At 39.5% G+C, this 20,028-nt stretch overlaps 1 protein-coding gene across 2 annotated transcripts in view; it reads right to left on the bottom strand.

The window, feature by feature from the left end:
* The window catches only part of SMURF2 (SMAD specific E3 ubiquitin protein ligase 2), a 66,537-nt gene that overhangs the window by 25,948 nt on the left and 20,561 nt on the right, over window positions 1–20,028 (bottom strand). The window contains exons 2-5 of one of the 2 annotated variants that reach the window (XM_056327371.1): window positions 11,724–11,762; window positions 10,024–10,132; window positions 2,128–2,261; window positions 912–977 (exon numbers count right to left, since the gene is read on the bottom strand). In XM_056327371.1, the coding sequence (XP_056183346.1) occupies window positions 912–977; window positions 2,128–2,261; window positions 10,024–10,132; window positions 11,724–11,762 (348 nt within the window). Of the gene's footprint in view, window positions 1–911; window positions 978–2,127; window positions 2,262–10,023; window positions 10,133–11,723; window positions 11,763–20,028 lie in introns of those variants that run through there. The other variant, XM_056327379.1, reaches the window with a different exon arrangement.

Below are 20,028 nucleotides of genomic sequence, written 5' to 3'. Positions count from 1 at the left end.
AGAAAAACGACTGTTTTATCCTTTACTCTTCTGGGTGAGCTCACACGGAAAATTTAATATTCAAGAACAGTCTGAAGTGTCAGCAACGCACTTACGATTCCGCATTTCTACCATCATTTGACTCTCCTATGCCACCTCACTCTTATCTTAATTCTGTGCAAACGCTTGCAGAACGGATGCTAGACAGATGGTTAAAGCAACATGGAGAGGTAAAGTCACAGGTACTGTTCAGCAGAGCGCTCCGAGGAAAGCAAACAAATGCACTGAAGCCCTTATTTGCTGACTGATATTTCAATAGTTTTCCCTGGCTGACAAAACAAGAATGCTGCTTGGATATTATTTGAACTAGGAATTGAACATAAACCTGCGCATGCAAATTCACTTTTCTCTCCCCCATGTCCAAACGTTCTCATTAACATCTTGCCAGAAAAATAAAGACCTCCTTATCCTGGCCAACTTTGTTTTTTTTAACTTCTTAAGCGACCTACTACAAACACTGCCTTCTGAAACAACTTAGAGCGCACCAAAGAGTTTTTATGAAATTGAGAAACAAGTATCCACAAACAACTTGTCAGCTATCTTTTTAATTCTTGCATTATTGAGGGTTTATGAGTTAGAAGAAGACAAAACAAAGTGTCTGTCCCAACACTTACAATAAGGGGTGCGTGTGTGTGATGTGTTTTGGGTTTTTGGGGGTGGTTCGTTCTGCTGGGTTTTTTTGTTTCAGTTTGGGGTTTGTTTTGTTTGTTTTTAAGTCTCTACATACACACTTCTAGCTTGAGATCCAAGTGGCTCTAGCACCAGACACAATTTGAAACAAAAAAAAAAACGGAAAACTGACATCTGGGAATGGTATTTCTATAGCTACTATTAAGCTCCAAGAGAACGAAAAGATAAAACCCCTTACTTACCTACTATCTGTCCTCTAACAGTATCATTGTCATTTGGCCCAAGCTTGCACAGATCCAATCTCTGATCTGTGAAAGAAGGACATAAAGTGTAAATCATAACAGTATTTTCCTGCCTTTGAAAGGCAGGTACTATCAGAACAAAATTCAGCCTGGTGTGAGATAGTTAAGACTTTAAGAGATGGGTGAAGGAATGCAAAACCAAAAATCTTCAGTCAAGACCTCATTTTTTGTTTTCATAAATTTAAATCAGAAATTGCTTTAACGTTTTTCCAACTTCACAAAGCTCTTCTGATGAATAGGAAATGACATTATCCTAGATTGGATGTCTCAAGTGATTGTGAGAAGTATTTTGACTTCTCTTCCTTTGTGAAGACCAGCCGTTGCCACAAAGCACTTCCAGTTCAGCACCGCCACCAGCACAGCCGGAGCCACCCTGCGGCACCAGCCCACGTGTTCCGTGCTGGGTAGGCGCAACTGCATTGAACTCAGCAAAGTGCCATGCACTGAAACACTGGTCTAGCAACAAATATTTAAGAAGAAGAACTTCAGTTATTCAGAACCTGTTACTGAAGGTAAAATCACAACACTTCTCTACCAGCATGTTGCTTTTTTCTTTTATCATCTGTATAGCCAAGCACTGCTTTTCCATCACAAACAGTGCACCGAATTTTGTTCAGAAGTGGCATCCATTAAACATCTTATATGTTAACTTTTTCAAAAGTAAATACAAACCTCTCAAAGTGTGACAAAGCACTTAATATCTTACGATAAAATTGTCTTATTAATTTTGAAGGCCCATTGATTTTTAAACTACAAATTTAGCTTCAAGATAGATTTACCCTTTTGTTTACTCCTTAAGACTTACATTTTTGAAGGTAGTAAAAAGATAATTTGAAGGCAAGGAGAACCTGTCTTCCTTTGGAATTCCAACACAGTATGTTCAGTCTTGACATTCCACAGCCAGACTGCGGCACTGAGGGCACCGCTGTCGACAGTAACAGGGCAGAGGAGTTAAAAAGCCAAAAGGTAAGTTACATGCTCTAACGTACTCGTGTTATCCTCAGTCACAAAACACTGTTAGAAACTGCCAAACTAACTGGAATATAAAGCTTTATTAAAAAAAAAAAAAAAAAAAAGTCCAACTGTCACTCTTCAAAAGCCTGCGCACAGAAGTTTGGTCTGAAGGAGAGGAAACTTTAGTCTTTAGCTTACTTACAACCAGTGTCTTTAAGGCGGTTGATGGCGTTTGAAAGAAGTCTCACGCAACCCAGAAAACCAGCTCCCTGCTTTTTATGAATTTTCTTGTGATTCCACACGCTGATTGTTATTGAATCTGACTTCCCAATATATCTGAAAAATGTGGAAAAACACTACTGTGAGTGAAACTTACTGAATACTTTGAAGATGCTCCAGAAATCATCTTGCGGAAGAAAAAAAGGTTATCAACCATTACATTAAAAATTTAACACACACTGTATCAGCCAGGGAGTAAGTCATCTTCACATAAGATGTACACATTATACTTTAATGAAAGCATGTCTTATGAAGGAGTTGAATACAAACTAATCTAAAATCCTGCTTCTGGAAGAAGGCGTTCAAGTGAATCCAAAGTCTATCAAAATCCATTTAAAAACAATAACGTGAACAAGCTGTGGGCTGGCCGGGCGACCACAGCTACAAACATGCTTAGATTCATGCCTAAGCTCAGCCTAACCAAAGACAACAGCAATGCTCGTGGCAGCATGTGTTTGTGAGCAGGCTAGCAGGCAGAGCGGTCCAAATGCCAGGACAGAACCTATCAGTTCAGCATCCTTTCACAGCACTTCATCTGCTGCTGCTTCTCAGGCTACTCTTCCAACCACCAGCAATGCAAGGCACCCTCGTTTAGAGCTCTTCTGAATGCTCAGGGAAAACATAAGGCAAACCTAATTATACATCTGCAGTTAACTAATCTTTGGGAAGCTAATTTACTATGAAGACAGCTTCAGAAGGGCCTCGTTTACAACATACATTACCTATTACGAATGTGACCCATCACATATGTTAGCTGAGATGTGCCACATTCCCCTCCTGCTCCCTGCTCACGCGTGGACTGCCTCCTCACAGCATTACCGCTGAAATGCTTTTGTAAAACCCAGATCTGCATTTTACAGACTTGGGGAAACCTGGACACCATAGGTTATTTTATTGTTGCTTTTTTGTTTGAAGCTTTGTCCTTCAGAAGCAATTACTTTGTGAGCTAGTTCTTGTTTTCAAAACTTTCAGAGGACAGTTTCAAAACACCTAAGATAAATCAGCTACAGCCAATACTGAACTACAGTTATTTCAAGTTGAGGAAAATGCATCTGTAGCTCTGGCTTTGATCCCAGGAACTGCTTGTAGTTCTCCCTTCCCAGACCACAAATTCTGGCCTTCTGCAGTTTAGTTCCAAGTGCTTTTTGTTTGGTTTTGGTTGAGTTTGATCAGTTTTCCTTCAATGCCTAAATACATCACCCCCCATTGACTGAGACTTTATCAGCTTTAAAACATCTTAATATTTTCATAAAGATAGAAATGATACTGTCAAGGTTGGCAAACCAAACAATTGTAACTGTCATGGCTTAAAATTGCAGCTGTGATCAGCTAAGTTCTCAATTAACGCTTCTCCCATTTTTCCTTTTCCAAAACCCAGAACTTTGACAACTTCTTTTCCCCACCTGCAGACAGGGACTGATCCAGTAAGTAGAAGATGGAATAGCCTAACTGTAGGCACATACCCATGAGCGTGGTCTAAAATAACCAATGCACATTTAAACCAAACCAAACCAAACCAAAACAAACACAAAACAAACAAACAAAAATACCCAACACACAAGCAAAACACAAACTTCACACACAAAAAAAATCCCAAAGTTTCTTTCAATAGTAAACTGATTGCATAATGTAGCTCAGATTTTTGGCCTTACAACCTTGACAATGCCAATTTTGCATAAAGAAACGAGAGATGAAGATGGGTATTCACGTGCACAGTTGCAGTCTACAATGTTTCATGTACTTAAAATAAATTCTTATGAGAACAAGTTAGGTGCACTTAAAAATAAAGACTTATCATGACCTGTCTTGAATTTTCCAGTTTTCCTTGTTGCTTTAAAAAAGTCAAAGGTATATGGTTAAACACAATTTCATAACAGAACAGTTTGAATAATATGTAGAACAGCTGAATATACAACACAGTTTCCAAGAATTACTGTAACATTTCAGGGTGACGTTCTCATGGCCAAGATGCAGACAGTAAGCCATCCATACCAAACAGGTGAGAACTTCTATATTACCACTATACCCTGGGTTTTGCACCAGCAAACCTGGCCGATTCACACATTTAAAGGAAATAAGCAAGACAAGCTGCATTTTCCAAATAAAAATGTCCTTTTTTTTTTTTTCCCCTGAAGGAAGAAAAGAAATAGTTCAGTAACTGCTAGTTGGCTTTATAGCAAAATGTTTCATCTATATTTCTGCCTAATTTCAGGCATGAAAATATATGGTTGCATTTAGAGAGTGACGGTAGGACAAGTTGACATTTCCAATTCATTTGGTGGATAAGTTACATTTGTTTTACATCATCTGGCAATAAAGTTCCAACATAAAAGCCTGAGCTAGGAATTTTATTTGTTATGAAAAAAGAATGTTCCAAAAAATAAAGTGAATAAGTTTTTTAAAAAAACCGAAACAAAACAAAAACCAGCACCAGAAACAAAACCCACAAAACACTCATTTTGTTGGATGCCTCTTTCTTCCTTCTCATAACTAAAGTTCTTGGAGCTTTTTTTTTTTTTTTTTTTTTTACTTTACCCTATCAGCAATATCTATTTCACAGTACTTCAACAGAGCTAACAGGATAAGTATTAATGAAGTGAAAACCGAAGTTCAAATTTCCATATACATTAGGGCTCCAGATCAAACTGTGTGTTCAGAAATTTTTAAGAAAAATGCCTACTCTTAGCATTTCCACTTCTAAACAAAAATTAAGTACATGCGTTACTGGAAACCTCTAAAACATTTTAATCAAATTTTAAGACAGAGGGGCAACTGTCACTTTGTCCAAACAAAACGATCTTTCCCAAGGTAGCATTTCCTTCTGAGCCAGGATACCACGCAGGAAGGTTTGGTATGAAGTGACTTTTCAGCCCCATGACATTATACACACTTTCCCTGAAGAGTTCAGCTTGGTAGAGAAAAGCAGAATGAAGAAGGGGGTGGGGGGGAGAAATTCCTGAAAAAGCACACACCTCTTCCTGATGACAAGCCAGATGTACTCCCTCCAGAGAGAAACGCAACACCGAGAGGTCTGAACCTGTGCTTGGAAGCCAGGAGTTCCCTATTTCTAATCCATGCTGTCACACGGGGTCGTTTTACAACCTGGACAAATCACTTTGTTCCTCCATTTTCCAATTTCTGAAATTTTTCTAATGTAATGGTAGTGTTGTGTTATGCTTTGAGATCTAACAATCACTTATTATCAGACTGGGGAAGAAGAGGGTGCAAAGAGCTATAATGAAAAACATCACCTAACTTTTAACTCTCCCTTCACCCTGACATTGCCGTCATCTCTGGTAGCACCTGAAGGGTGTTTGAGCATCTGGGATGGCGAGAAGAGAATCAGCCAGAGGCTGTGGCTGAAGCGCGGTGGGGACACGTGGCACTGACTGGCTGCCCCTTTCTCCTCCCCAGTGCTCCCAGCCCAGCACCCAGCTGAGCCTGTAAGAGCCGCTGCACCATGAGAACAGTGGGCACAGAGGGTTCTGCTCCAGCTGTCCTGCCAAGGCCACCGCAGCAGTTCAGCTGACTTGTACGCCTGATGGGCTTAAGCTGGGACGGCCCCATCTGCTGAGACAGGCCAGATGCAGCCCAGAAATGCTCTCACCTGAGATGCAAAGCGCACTGGATTCATCAGAGTGGTCTAAACCGTGCCACGAAGGCAGCAAAGCAATTGCAAGGAGCTGTTTGAGGGCTCTTTAGAGTCCAGTCTAGGATTGTCTGAGCCGAGCTGTTACCTTCTCTCCACAAGAGGGATCCAGGATGGCCAGTGATGGCTAGGCAGAGGAGAGCTGGGGGGCTGGGGGAGAAAGGCAGCTCTGCCAGGGCAGTGCATGGGCTTGACAACGTGACGGCACCCAACAGAACCAGAACCTACAGTGAGCAGATTTCGGGAAAAGGAAGAGCTGTGGAAGCTGGGTGAGGTTAGGCTTCAGAGGTGTAACAAAGGAGGACAGCAACGAGCCCATGCTAGAGCCTGGGGGCACATATTTAAAGGGCACAGAGTAAAAATGGGACAAGGACTAAGTTTTGGTGGAGATGATGGTACAAGTGCCTTTTAGAGCTAAGCAGACCATACGCCGTGGTACGCCTTAGGGGCACGGGCTGCCAGGGAGGGCTGGACTGAGCCAGAGGTGAGCGCAGGACAGCTGGAGGAGAGCTGGAGGAGAGCTAGAGGCTATCACAGAATGGTTGAAAGGGGAAGGAAGAGAAAAAGGAAGATCTGTTAAGTTTCAGAACTGCTGGTTTAGGTAGTGTTTAAATGCTTTGAATGCATGAAGGTCTGTAAATGTGCTAAGTCTGGTTATTCAAAGCTTTGAGGAAAGACCTGAACAACAGGGAAACCAGAAACAAGACTGAAAATAAGGAAGGGGAATACATCCAGGGCAAGCATGGTATTTTACTGACATTAAACTACATCCAGACAGCAACTATTTGGCAATTTCTTCCTGGAAAGCCTCCCAGATCCAGCCCCCCCTCCCCACCGCCACACACACCCATCTAGGCTGAAGAATCTAAGCAACTAATTCAACGGCTCCCTTTCACACTAAGATGAATTAAGAACCACATAAGGCAAAAGCAAAACCTTTTTTGTTCATTGTAACACTGCAAAAGTATTTTCACAAAAATCTTCTACAACAGAATATCTATTGTGCTGAATCAGGTTAGCAAACCACAAAATTCCCTTGGAATTAGCAACTTAATTCAGACATTATTGCATAAATATATCACAACAGATCCATCTTACTGTGCCATTTGCATATGCCATCACATGATACACGAGACTGTTAATTAGCAGCAGTGTTAACCTGTTATACAAATTCCAGGCTGAGGACACTTCAATCAGCCCAACGTAGCCAAGAGGCAGTTTTACTGCACATAAGCCTATTACAGTTACTTAAAAACCAACAGAAACCTTCAGGGGGTGGGGGAAGGCTGAATTTTTCTTTTAGAAAATTCTGTGTTACTGCACCTTCCTCTGGTTGATTTCCTACACTGCGTGGTGGCAGGAGCAGGCAAGCTGCCACCAAGACTCCATCTGTTACGCTTGGTGTGCAAAGCATTTCCTGCAACACTGGGAAGCGTCATAAGGCAGAGACGAGCGTTCCCATGCAATGGTCTGGCGTTAGGGTAAACATTAGGAAGTTTAACACACCTATTATTTTCAAAAGGATGAGAAGATTAAGTTCTGTAACCTATGAGGTGTGCCATCAGGTGCTTAGCAGTAGGATGGTTACTCTTCCCATTATTTTATTATTATTTTTCCCTCAAAAGTAAAAGTTAATTATCCTAGTATCTGGTGCAGATGAATAGTTGAGATCTGACACCAGGTATATTACAGTAAAAAGTTACCTTAAGATAAAAGCCAGGCTGTGATGAGTCATAAACAGAGTAAAACAATTTTTACTGCTGTTTTAAATAGGAATTGAAGACTAGGTGACTGATGTTTATAAATGGAAAAAAGTTTCCAGAGTAAGGAATAAGGTAAGACAGTAAAAGGGGTTAAATTATTATGAAGCAAGTTTTGAGGGGGAAAGGATTATTTCCAAATTACAAGGCCTGACATAATGCTAAATTTTACTTTGGATTACAAATGCTGTGCATACCTCCGTCATCAGGGAATTCAAAAGCCATAAGCAAGCAAAGCAGTTTTGCCTACAGGACAAGCAATTTATATTGAAAATAATATCCTAACTAAAAAAAACCTATTTTTTTAGGGATCTCCTTGCCCAAAACACATACAACAACAACAACAACACCAACACCCCAAAAAAAAAATTCTGTGCAAGTCTAAAATCCTTAGGACAATTCAGCAAGAGATGCCCCAAATCTGCCCAAGCAAAATTTATACCAGAAGCCCCATTTCTATCTCTGCTTGTTATAACATGCTGTGGACTGCAACCACAGCCTCGCCACAAAGCTAAGACAACTACAGTATCCAGATGCAACCATGACTTGTCCTATAAAACAATGTAAAAATACCTTCTCTTCATCCTTCCTTGAAAATTGTAACCAAAAAGGAATTTTTTCTGAAGATTTTACTATTTTTTTCCATTACTCACTGCATATTAACTTCCTCTCTCATTTCCCATGTCCTCTGCTCCTCCTTTTCTCCAGAAGGGAACCAAGTCTCCAAGTCATTAGCCCATGGAGCACTCGGCAACCCACAGAACCCACTCCTGCCAGCTGCCTGCTTGCATTGTCACACCACCAAGACCCAACTGGCAGATACTGGGGAAGATGCAGGGAACCACTGACATTTTCAAATCAGAATCCAAGAGCAGGTAACTGCCAGATGATGGCCCATCATTCCTTCTTCAAAAGCATCCCTTCCTTAGCTGTCCAAAGGTTACAGGAAGGCTTTACACTCAAGTCACACTGGCAGCACCTTCCACCTTACTCTCCTTTTATCCCTGTAAAGCCATGAATTAATGCTTATTAATGGAACCAACCTAACTAAAAAAAAAATATAAGTCTGTGGTCACATTTCAGGGATTTTTTTTGAGTTCTAGTCTGATCCTGGTCCTGATCCTGGAGAAGATGCAGAATGACAGAGGTCTGAAATCCATGTTCTATACGAATCAATATTTTGATAGGTTTAATAATCAAAACCCTAAAATTAACTTAGAATTCTTTAAATAAAAAAAAGCCATTCCTTCTAAATGAACTTCAACTTGGTTTATATCCATTTTTCTAATGAATATGAATTAATGTCTCACAGAATCTAAGCTTGGATTGAATTTGAATCGTAAAACTATAATGCTACAGCTTTCCTCAGAGAAAGTGCTGTTATTTCATGAAACTGCCAATGATATTCTGTTAAGCAGTAATGAAAATGTTTTCTATACTGCACCAAGACATTATGAACAATGACTTCACATATTTAGTCTTGGATATTCAAAAAAAGATTAGGTCAAGACCACTTTAAACCAGGCCTTCCACATTCTGCTAAAAGACCTATCAAGCTGCTTTTCTTCACTGGGAAAAAGGGGGATGAGAAGTTCTCTGTGGACTAATACTTGATTTGCTCTAGGTTTGGTGATGGCCAAAGCTAACGTAAACATGCTCAAACAATTTCTAATAATACAGATCGGGAATGGAGCCATGGGAAAAAACGTTAGAATCAGAAAAATGCCTTAGAAAGAAAGGAGAATACAATGAGGCAAAACTGTTCTCTTCCTCACCTTCCATCCCAAGGAAAAAGATAAAGAATAAAAGGATAAAAGACAGGGAAAATAAAGCATGCACAAACACAAAGAAACCTATATGAAAACAGAAAAGCTTTAATAAATTATACAGAATATTCTACGCTTTAGAAAGACAGAAGAAAAACATGACATATACATGCCATACTGATTATATTGCTCAAAAGCACCCCAAGATGCTCAGGTGATAACAACATAATTTGTAGCAAGAACAACATTTGGGACAGAAAACTGAACACAAGGCACGCAGAAGAAAAGACACCGTAGCACTGCAGCAGACAAAAACCGCATGAAAAGAAGAGCATTTTGAGGGAAATACTGTCAAATATTTGCTTCATTTTACACAAGTGTTAACATGAAAATATTACAATAAAATAGTGCTATGGTACATGTAAAGCATGCTGCAGACATCATCATTAGGAAACCAAGTGTAGTGTTTGGATTTTGAGGGAAATAAGAAAGTTGTATTCTGAGACATGTATTTTTCACTTAAACTAATACACTCTGGGACATTTTCCGAGTTGTAAATAGGACAGTATTACGAACATCTGACAACGTCTATGTACTTTAGAGGATTCCACTTCAAACCTTTGGTTATCACTGTTACCACCTACAGGTCATAATGCTGATTCCATTTTGGATCAAGTGTATTCTTCACAGTATCTGTAGAATGGCATTGGCCAGATCCGTCCACCACAACCTTAGCAAATGGATCAGGAAGTCCTAAGAGGAGGAAAAGAAAAAAACTAGCAAATGGATCAGGATGCTTTCAAGTCCTGTATCACTACACAGTATTTGTTTTTGGTTAGTATTTTACCTGAAGTACCCTTTTATTCATAAATGAGAGCCACATTTAATGAATGGGAATAACTTGATGTATATAGGCGCAGGAAGAGGCTGAACTAACCATTTCACAGATACAGACCAGCAAAAACTTTGTAAGTCACACACATTGCAGGGGGTGGAAATCTGAACACTCAATCTTCCTAATTCAGGACTGAGTAAATTCTCAGCATCTAAAGAATTCGGAAAAAGACAAAAAACAGGTCTACATTCTTCCTCTTTTTAATATTAATTACAACCACAGTTCTGGTTGTTGCTGGTATCACAGGACACCGCCTGTAACAGGTGACTGGCTTTTGAGGCCCACTTAGGTCTCTGCTAGCTTCCTACTCCATTTGCTGCCCGCTCCGTACCTCAGAAACGCCAAACCACAGTTCAGCTGATCAACAATCAACAAAGATGACACCAAACTACACAGCTGAGGACAGGGAAGCAGCAGGGCCAGAGCAGCCTACTATTAGCTCTGCTGCAACAATTTTATAATATATAACCCCCTATTACCCAACACCCAAAGGGATGGTGCCACCATGGATGCCCAGAAGCCATGTGGCCCCGTCCCTTTTTCCCCTCATGCTCATTCCTCCCCTCCTCTGAGGGCCCGTGAGTGGTGAAATAGCTTTCCCATTTTCTGTAGCACAAGTGCTGCCCCAGTCCCCCTTCCCCAGGTGACTCGGGACAGAGCCAAGCAAGCAGGTGGCGGCTCAGCACCAACACCAGCACGCGGGGCAGGGGGAGCGGGACCTTGCAAGACTTGTGCTTCAGGACATGAACGCATCACAGATTTCGAGTCTTGAGGGGTTTTTGTTAGGCGTGTTGCCGTCAATTCAAAAATCCAGATAAAAAGCAAGTTTTAGAGGAATGACAGACTATGATATAATTCTGTATTGTTCCCGTCTTCAACTTCTTTTCAAAGTTCAGGCCTGATCTTTCAGACCCTCCCTGCCCGCGGCTGGGAGGCGGCCGGCGGCCCGTGCGTGCAGACCTGCACAGCCGGTGACGTCCCCTTCTGCCTCCTTCATCCACCCCCTAGAACTTCTTTCAAAACATTATTAAAATTAATTCAAATATAATTTCAGAGTAGGTAAGTATTATGACATGATTATTAATAATGAAGATGTGCAGCTTAGTTAATAATTAAGATCTGCCAGACAAAAAGTTGTTACACCAAAAACATTTTAATAAATATGTGGCACTAATTGAAAAACATGTAATTTGCCTGAGAGTAAATTTGTTTCCCACTCCCATCAAAAACAGAGAGTGTGTCAGTATTTTAGTTATTATTATGAAGCTGTGACAAGTGTCACCTAAGAAAAAAAATTAGAAGCCCTGAAATAAAATGGCGTGAAAACAAAACTACCTGGTCCCCTCAAATCAAATATCTTAATACAGTGATCACGTGCAAACACTGATGTACAGAACTTCCATAATATTTACCCCATCGATAAATGTATAAAACTTAACAGCTACTTACGGAAAAAATCCTTTTTCACCAAGTTTTTTGCACACAGTACTGTAAGAAAAACAGAAATACAAAATTAAGTTGCTGATTCCCAACTTAAAAAAATAAAAAGTTACTTTACCTGCCCAGCATTACACAAAATCCTTCTCAAAATAAAATGAATGTAAATTAATTGAGCTCCTACATCATTTGTATTGTCACATAAAATAATTCCTGAAAGCTGAGCCAGAAGTGTCCTCTTCTGGCAATTTACCTTTAGATAGATTATAGTGGAAGTGATACTGTAGTGATTTCCCCAGGGAACAGTTTCACATGCAATTTTATTGTATTTTTTATAATTCTCAATTGTTTTGCCTACTCAGTGTTTACCTAATGAAGAAACCGGACCATTCCTAAGTAGCTCGCCATATAGTGGCACTAACAGTTGTGTCAGTAAAATCAGCAGTGTCACACAAGCAGGGTCTTATATTTAGTTCTACAGACCAGCAAAAGCTTCCCTGATGATAAGAAATAGTGCATTAGGCTGTCTAGGCACTTCTGTTATCCTGTGTGGTAGCTAAATAGGTTTTTACCTGAAAAACATTTGGGTGGAGCAGACTAACTTCTAATGCCAGAGTTTTGATGGCTCCAAAGATACGTTTTATTTGTAGAAGTGGGTAATTTTTTCAGGCTTTTTTGTTTACATTAGAAGGGAGGAACATTTGCATTTGTCAGCTAAAAATACCAAGGGGAAAACAACTCCGTATGAGAATAGAATAAAAATAATAATAAATAAAAATAAATAAAAGGTCAAACAGGACAACTTTCATACAAAGATGCCAAGGTACACACAGAAGACTTCTCACAAAATGCAACACTGTTCAACTACATATGCTTATCTATTATCACAGGTCTAGTAAGCAGGAAATACTAGATTCCCCTGTGAAACATTAAAATATTTACTGATAACACAAAAGGATTCTTGGGTATTGAGTGAAAACATGAATTCCCACAGCTAGTATAGAAAGGAAAAAAAGGGGAGGGGGAAAGAGGTACTTGGTTAGAACCAACGCTGCAGAAGACTCCTCAGTATATCATTCCCTGGGGTATTTTTTTTTTATGAGATTGCCAATATTATTACTACCAGGAAATGCAAAGACAGAAAAGTGCATCTGAGAAGCGCATCCCACAGACACCACCTAAGACCTAACAAAATTAGTCATGCCTTCCCCCACTGATCCTGGGGGCCACCGATTCTCTAATTTCTTTTACAGTATCTTTTCAAATAAAATTAAGCAGAGGTAGTACACGAGCACTGTCATAGCAACATCCACAGCCAGGGCAGAGAAGCACCACCCTGAATAGTTCTGCATACTTGCACAAAGTTGCATATTATTTTAAATCAATGGAATTAATGTTTTCCCAATTTTAACGTTCATATAGATGTTGATTTTAGTGAAACCGCTTTCCATAGGAATTCAGCACTCTTAAACCTAGCTAAAACTCTACTCGAGTCTAACTATGGTCCTCCGTAAAACAAAAGGGGACACCTATTAATGACTCCAGGTAGTCACAGTAACAATCCCCTGCACATTGACATATACCACAGAAAAGGTACATTCAAGCTCCCAGGAAAAAGTTTCAGCACCTTAGTTTGATGCGAGGGGGTGCTAATAACAGTATCATTACTCTGAAAAAAATTTTCTAGTTGCAGTTTGTTATTTTTAAAAGATGATAAAGGTAAAAAAAATTATTTATCTCCATTCAAAGACATAATGGTAAACCTAAAGCAGAGCTCTATTTAAGGGATTTTCACCCAATAACTTCACTGTAAACAGTCAACAGTAGTAAAGTACTAATACAGTACCAAACATTTTTGGTATTTCTGATACCTGGAGTTCAAGCACATATAGGATGCAGACCATCACATCACTGCTCCACAAAACAGTTAAAGTCCTTAGGATGGTGTAATGAAAATCCACAGTCACTAAAGACTTCCACGTGCCCAGCAGTTTAAAGCCTATTCTATCCATACAATTGATAACAACTTAAAAGACCTTAAAAGAAACAGGTAAGACAAGAAACTTAGAAAAATACTTCTGCCATTCCTTAAGATGCTATTGCACCAAGAGTATCCCCAGCCCAAGCTGTCAACAGGCACCACTTGCCCAAGAACTGAAACTGGTTGCTGCTCACTGCTGCCTTTCAACTTGTGGTGAAAAACTTCCAGTAAAAGAGATGCTTATATAGATGGCCACTTATTTAAATATATTTAAAAAGATGTAATTATTTGCACAGTTTCACCCATTAGAAGAAATGGGAAGCGTCAAGTGAAGCCAAAAGGCTTTAAATCCGATAGTTAAGTCAAAATTAATCTATAGCACAGTAAGCCATACTGTACGTTCCCAGAATTGTATGATGTTCAAAATAAAGTAGGTTTGACTAATCTTTGGAGAAATTGCAAGGTTAACTAATTATAAACACTTCTTTTCAAAATATTAAGCAAGCCTGCCAGTGCAACTTAACCACAGTCTCATTTTTATAAGATTGGACACATGCACAACATACAGACTAATAACCATTTCCCCAACAATTAGCCATGAGTGAACAAACTAGTATTTTTGGCTCAAGATTTCCCTCTCTAGTAACCACATTTAAGGAAAGTCAGATGTCAACCCACTCTGGCTTTGTCAGGTTAACAAAACAGGAGAGACGCAGAGAAATCTTCCATTAACAACACCCTCTCTGCCAGGTATTTCTAGATGAAAACACCCAGGTCCCAGGAGCATCAGCTCAACTCTAAGTGAAACAAGCTTCTTCCATGCACAGAGCCCTAAACTATCTCAGGACTTTTTCTGGACAAAACTTTTCCCATTGGTGGGAAAAGTACCAGAGTTTATGCACCGCTTCTCTAATGGCTTCAACACTGTATTAAAACCTATCCTGCATATTCTGATAACCAACTGATTAATAGCTCTTTGAGAATAAAAACTACGGAAGTTTGGTTTCCTATGGATTTATGTTTTATGGTTGACTGAAAGCTATAGCAGAGGCTTTTCCCAGCAGTAGGGCATTTAGACAGACACTCTCCCACGCAGACTCTCCAGCGGTCTAGCAACACGGGATCTCTTGCTGCAGCTTTTTCCTCTCATTTGAGGTCACTGCTAGGGTCTCCTCTTTATCCAGGCAATGATTCTCATAAAACTCATGGGATTTCATTATCTTTGAGACCACTATCCTATGTCAAATTTGAGCTAAAGAGTAAAAAAACAGAAAGAACCATAGCAAGGTTTATTTTCCTTGACAAAACAAAGTTAGAATGCCAATTGTTCTGGACCCAAACCCACATCATTATCAGATCTACGTAGTTGCACCATTAATAGATCCTCAAGAGGAACAAGGGCACTGAAGATGGTTATTTGTTATTTGTACATGCTTGCTTTAAAACATTTTTTAGTCAAATTATTTTTAAACAAAAAAAAAAAGTTAAGCTATTTAAACTTGTACTGAAGGTTTTCAGACCCTGGAATACAAACCAATGCCTGTATATACTGACACTGGTTTAAAAAAAAAAAAAGGGGGGAGGGAGCATTGTACCATAAGTGCATCATCAAAAGACATTAATGGCTTCTAGTACACGTATGTAGATAAAATATTTATTACAAAGTATCAATGAGTCAGTGCATAGCTATGTTTTGTATGTATTACAGACTTCCTGGGTAGTCTACAGAAAAGAGAACATTAATATTCCAATATGAAGGAACAATATATACGTGCCAAGACAAACACGCACATCAGTTTTACATACTATACATTCATCAAATACCTTTTTATCATGCCTTATGATCTCATTCTAACATATGCTACTCAGGTCAGTTCAGAGAAACATGAAAAGAGCATAGTATTATAAGCTACCTAGACTCCTTCCATGACAGCTTTGCTACATATAGTTCTCTAATACTCAAAAATAGGAATTCAGCGAATCACGCTTGCCAATTTCCTTTTTCTGATTTATTACTCCAGTGACTGACAAAAGAATGGTTTACTGAAAAATAATTTAACTATTGCAAGTAAATGCAAATATTTAATATCCCCAAACTCCTGTAATCTCATTTATATGTTAGCTATTAAAATTTACATGCAATTTTAGAGGGGGATGAAATAACTGGCTGAACCCACAAAAAAACTGAAAGGAATAATGATGCTTGAAAATATGAATTTTATAGAAAGATAAATACTTCTCCCCTTTTCTGAACTCTTCTTACTCTTTTTGCTAGCTACCGAAAACTCTTGTTACTACTGCTTTTTACTTTGGAACCATTTTTACAGAAAAATCAAACTTTTTATGACATCGAACTGTTGTTATGGAAGGTATCCTATGTTACACATTACCACTATTTTATATCTGTATTAAAAAGTATGTTTAATCCAGAATAGTATGTATATCTGTAACACAAGGTCTCCATACTTAAAGGGAAGAAGAACACAGAGTAGAGAGTGCCATTGTAGGAAGCTTGCAATGAAAACAAGTAAAAAGCGATAAAGATCTATGAGATTTCACAGAATCATCCCATCTTAGACATGATCCAAGAGCCCAATGATCCTGTTCACCTTCAATGGCTGGGTAACAGACCTAGTGCTGAGGAAGGCAACCTGAAGAAAGAAAACATTATCTGAATTTAAGGAAATTGGGCATTTAAGGGTAGTGATCTCATATTCAACCGTCATGAGTATTTCCAACTTAAGCCAAACTGTTCATAGCCAATTTGTTCACCACGTTCCTTCATACCTGCAAAACAGGAACAATACTACTTTACCTCACAGGTACATTTTAGTGTTACGTTCCCTGTATGTTTGCACACTCTAATCTATCTGTTATAACGTGTCTTGATTTATGACCAATTACAAGGTTTAAATGTGTTTGTGCCCAGCAACACGACGTACAAGTACCTCAGGGCTACAGCTGTAGACAATCACAAGAGAAATACATTGGGGTTTAAATTTCTATGTTAAAAAAGAATATTGCTTAAGCTATCTTCTTAAGAAAGTAATTTTTACATGTGTGTATTGTTGGAGAGACGTCAATACTATCAGTGAAAGACAGGGGAAGACAGGTAAGAAAATAAAAAGCAATCATGAATGTCCACGGAAGTGAGCACGCCAGCTGAAGAGGCAGAAGGAAACACATAATCAACACATTTAATACGCGGTACGTGACTTAGTAAGAGAACACCTCCCACATCATGTCAGACACCCGTAAGCAACCAACACTGTGTCAGCAGGCAGCCCCGAGTTTACAGGGGGAAGAAAAGGGCTGGGTCCAAAGCTAGAATTATGTTTACTAATCTTCTGGCTTTTCACGTGTCATCACCACAGAAGAACTAGTTCAGCCTTCTGAACCCAACCAACAGTTTTAACATTCTAATTCCTGTTGGGTTTTTGGTGTTTTTTTTCTTTCCCCAAGGGTTTTTCCTCCCCCCAAAAAAAGTTCTTGCTCCAGAACATATGTAACACACGGGATAGTGAGGAGAAGGACAGGCTGCCTATCAATTGTTACCACAATAGTTCATTTTGAAGTCTTTTTTTCCCCCCTACAGAAACACCATCTTTTAATGAAAGCCATTAGCATTGCTTTTTGTGATCAGATCCCAAGTTGTTTGCATGTAATACGCAGTGCAATACAATCACTAAAATAAGTCCCAGCTGTAGAAACACAATGCTGTGCTGTTGCTAATGTGTGTTGTACTGATAATGAATGGTCATCTATGCTTTAATCTGAATAAAGCTCCCAACTGCTCTGCCTCTCCTTGCCAAAAATTCCCCTTCCTCCTCCAGACTGTGGTTGCATTCCAATTACACTGCTGATTGGAATGAGCCTGCTTGGGGGAGGGAGAGACAGGAGACAAATGAACGTGCACACACACCCCTCCTCGCCTTCCGATGGCTGCCCCTGGGACCCCAGAATTGTTTGGGGTGTTCAAACCGAGGGCTGACATGACATACTTTTTCTCCACATTGTATAAAACTCTTGGTAAATTTATTTTAGACAAACGTTTGCAACAGGCAAACAGCACACCGTGCACAGGTTCCAGCAGTACGGCTCAATACTTTAAATGTTTCTAACAATTCCTACTGTTTTCTTCCATTGTTGGCATGCTACCGAGAAACTTGTATTTTTCTGCATGCATTCCCCTCCTTGGACCTGCCTAAATTCCCACATGAGAAGATATAAAACAGGAGGTCTTCAACTATTCATCGAACAAAGAGTTGTAAATAACACCATGCAGATTTGCAAATACAGCTGCTCAGGTGCTAACTTCCTCAACAAAGGTTTGGAAATAAAATTGTTTATCTCAACTATTCACATAAAATTTCATTTTACAATTAACCTCTCTTGAGAACTTTTATTTTAAATTTTTTTTAGCTTTCATTTCCTTTCAGTTTTCATTTCCTTTGAAAGGTGTTTCTTTCTGCAGATGAACAAACTGACAGAACATGATCATAAACTCGTAATTTACTTTCAGTTAATGAAATTCATGCGTTTTAGAAGAATGCAATGGATTATCATCAAGAAGGGACACACAAAGACAGGTAAACCTAACAAATACATGTTTTACAGGTGCACAGGGGTTTGTGTAAAGAAGGTATTGAAACATAAAATGGGTAAGAACGCAGCAGCTGACCATCACTCTACCCATGGTCACCGATCAACGCATGCTGGCAAGTTTCATATTGCACCTAACAATAAAGAGGGCTGCCGCTGTTCCTCTCCCAGATCAGGTCTAGCAATCGTATGGATGCAAGGTAGAGCAGGAAGCTGAACTGGCTTCACAGAAAATTAACCTTCTGGGCAGATGGATTAGTTGGCCACTGGCTCCAGGAGCTGCACTGACTTACCCTGCGGCCACGCCACCCGCAGAGCGAGGGTTAGCCAGGCTGCTGCCCAGACAGCAACCCTGTACCACAGAAGTGCACCCCATACCTGGGAGTTTTTCAGCTCTAAAACCAAAACACATCACCCCCACCCCCCAATGTTTTCATTTTAATGCAGATGGCTGGTTTTTTCCTCTTGTCTGTTTTGCCTTCCAGACATTTATTATTTTAACTTTTTTTTTTAAAGGAAAAAAAAAAAAAAAAAAAAAAAAAGGTTAAAAAGCAGATTTTGCCATCAGGATACCAAAACAGCCAGCTAGCACTCTTCAGGTTTTCAGAAACGTTCAGATGAAGTTTTCTTTTCTATATCCCAAAGCACACTCAGAAGCATAGAATTAAAACTGGAAAAAGCATTTCTCTTGCTCTATTTTACTTATTGACAGCTCTTCTCTTTCTGAGTCTCACAAACCAGCAGTAATTTGGAATAACCCAGTGAGCTCTGAACTAGAATTGGTACAAAACATGTACAAACACAGTGGCTGGCATGCCCTTCTTAAAAAGGTTTAATTTTTTCTCCCCAAAACTTTAATCTGAAATTCAGTGCTACCCAAATTAAAACTCCAACCACCACCCTCTTCTGGGACCAGTACAGGGGTGGCACACACCAAGATGAAGGTGCCATATGACATGCATGGGGAAGCCCAGTTCACCCAGGGACATCGTACAAACTGATGCTGATCTCAGACACACTCTGCTCGATCGGATTAAATGTAAACACTCTCCACCACCCCCTAGTCGCACGGTTCTCCAGCAGGAAAGAGTAAGTGTAAGCACTTGCCTTCTGGAGCAGCCAGGCAAACCTCAAACCACCATCACTTAGCTATTTCATCTAGATACCTTTTTCTAATGTGAATTAGGAAATGCAGAACATGATCCTTCTGCCCCCAGAGCTATGGGCGCCAGAACAACTTGGAAGGGACAGTAACTCCTTCAACAGGCACAGCTATCTTAACCACGTACACTTACAGTTCGTGCTGGTTGGAAACTAACTTGTAATTCTCTTTCAAAATTATAAACCTAGTTTAAATCTAATGCAAATTCAGCGTCATGTACCAATTCTAACTGCCTTAGTAGGAATACGCATCAGAACGGTTCAGAAGTAATAACGAATTTTTCAAGTGCTACTAAATACTAACCTGTCAGGTTGAAAAAAAAAACCAAAATAAATTCAACACTAGTTCTAAGTGACATATAAAAAGCATTATTGCTAGGCTGATGTCCAAATACAAGGTAGACAGCTTTAAAATAACCTCTTTTAAAACATGCATTAGGATTATCTTAGTACTAAAAAAGCACTTCTAACAAGAATTTCCTTTTATAATTGCTAAAATTCTAAATTGTCCCATAAACACGTTTCTGCAAGTTCAACACAAGCCAGATGCTAAATCCTTAATATACTGCATGT

This window comes from Falco biarmicus, chromosome 1 (assembly GCF_023638135.1).
Source record: "Falco biarmicus isolate bFalBia1 chromosome 1, bFalBia1.pri, whole genome shotgun sequence".
NCBI lineage: Eukaryota > Metazoa > Chordata > Aves > Falconiformes > Falconidae > Falco > Falco biarmicus.
The sequence above is the reverse complement of the archived record's forward strand: the minus strand, read 5'-3'. Positions and strand labels throughout refer to the sequence as shown.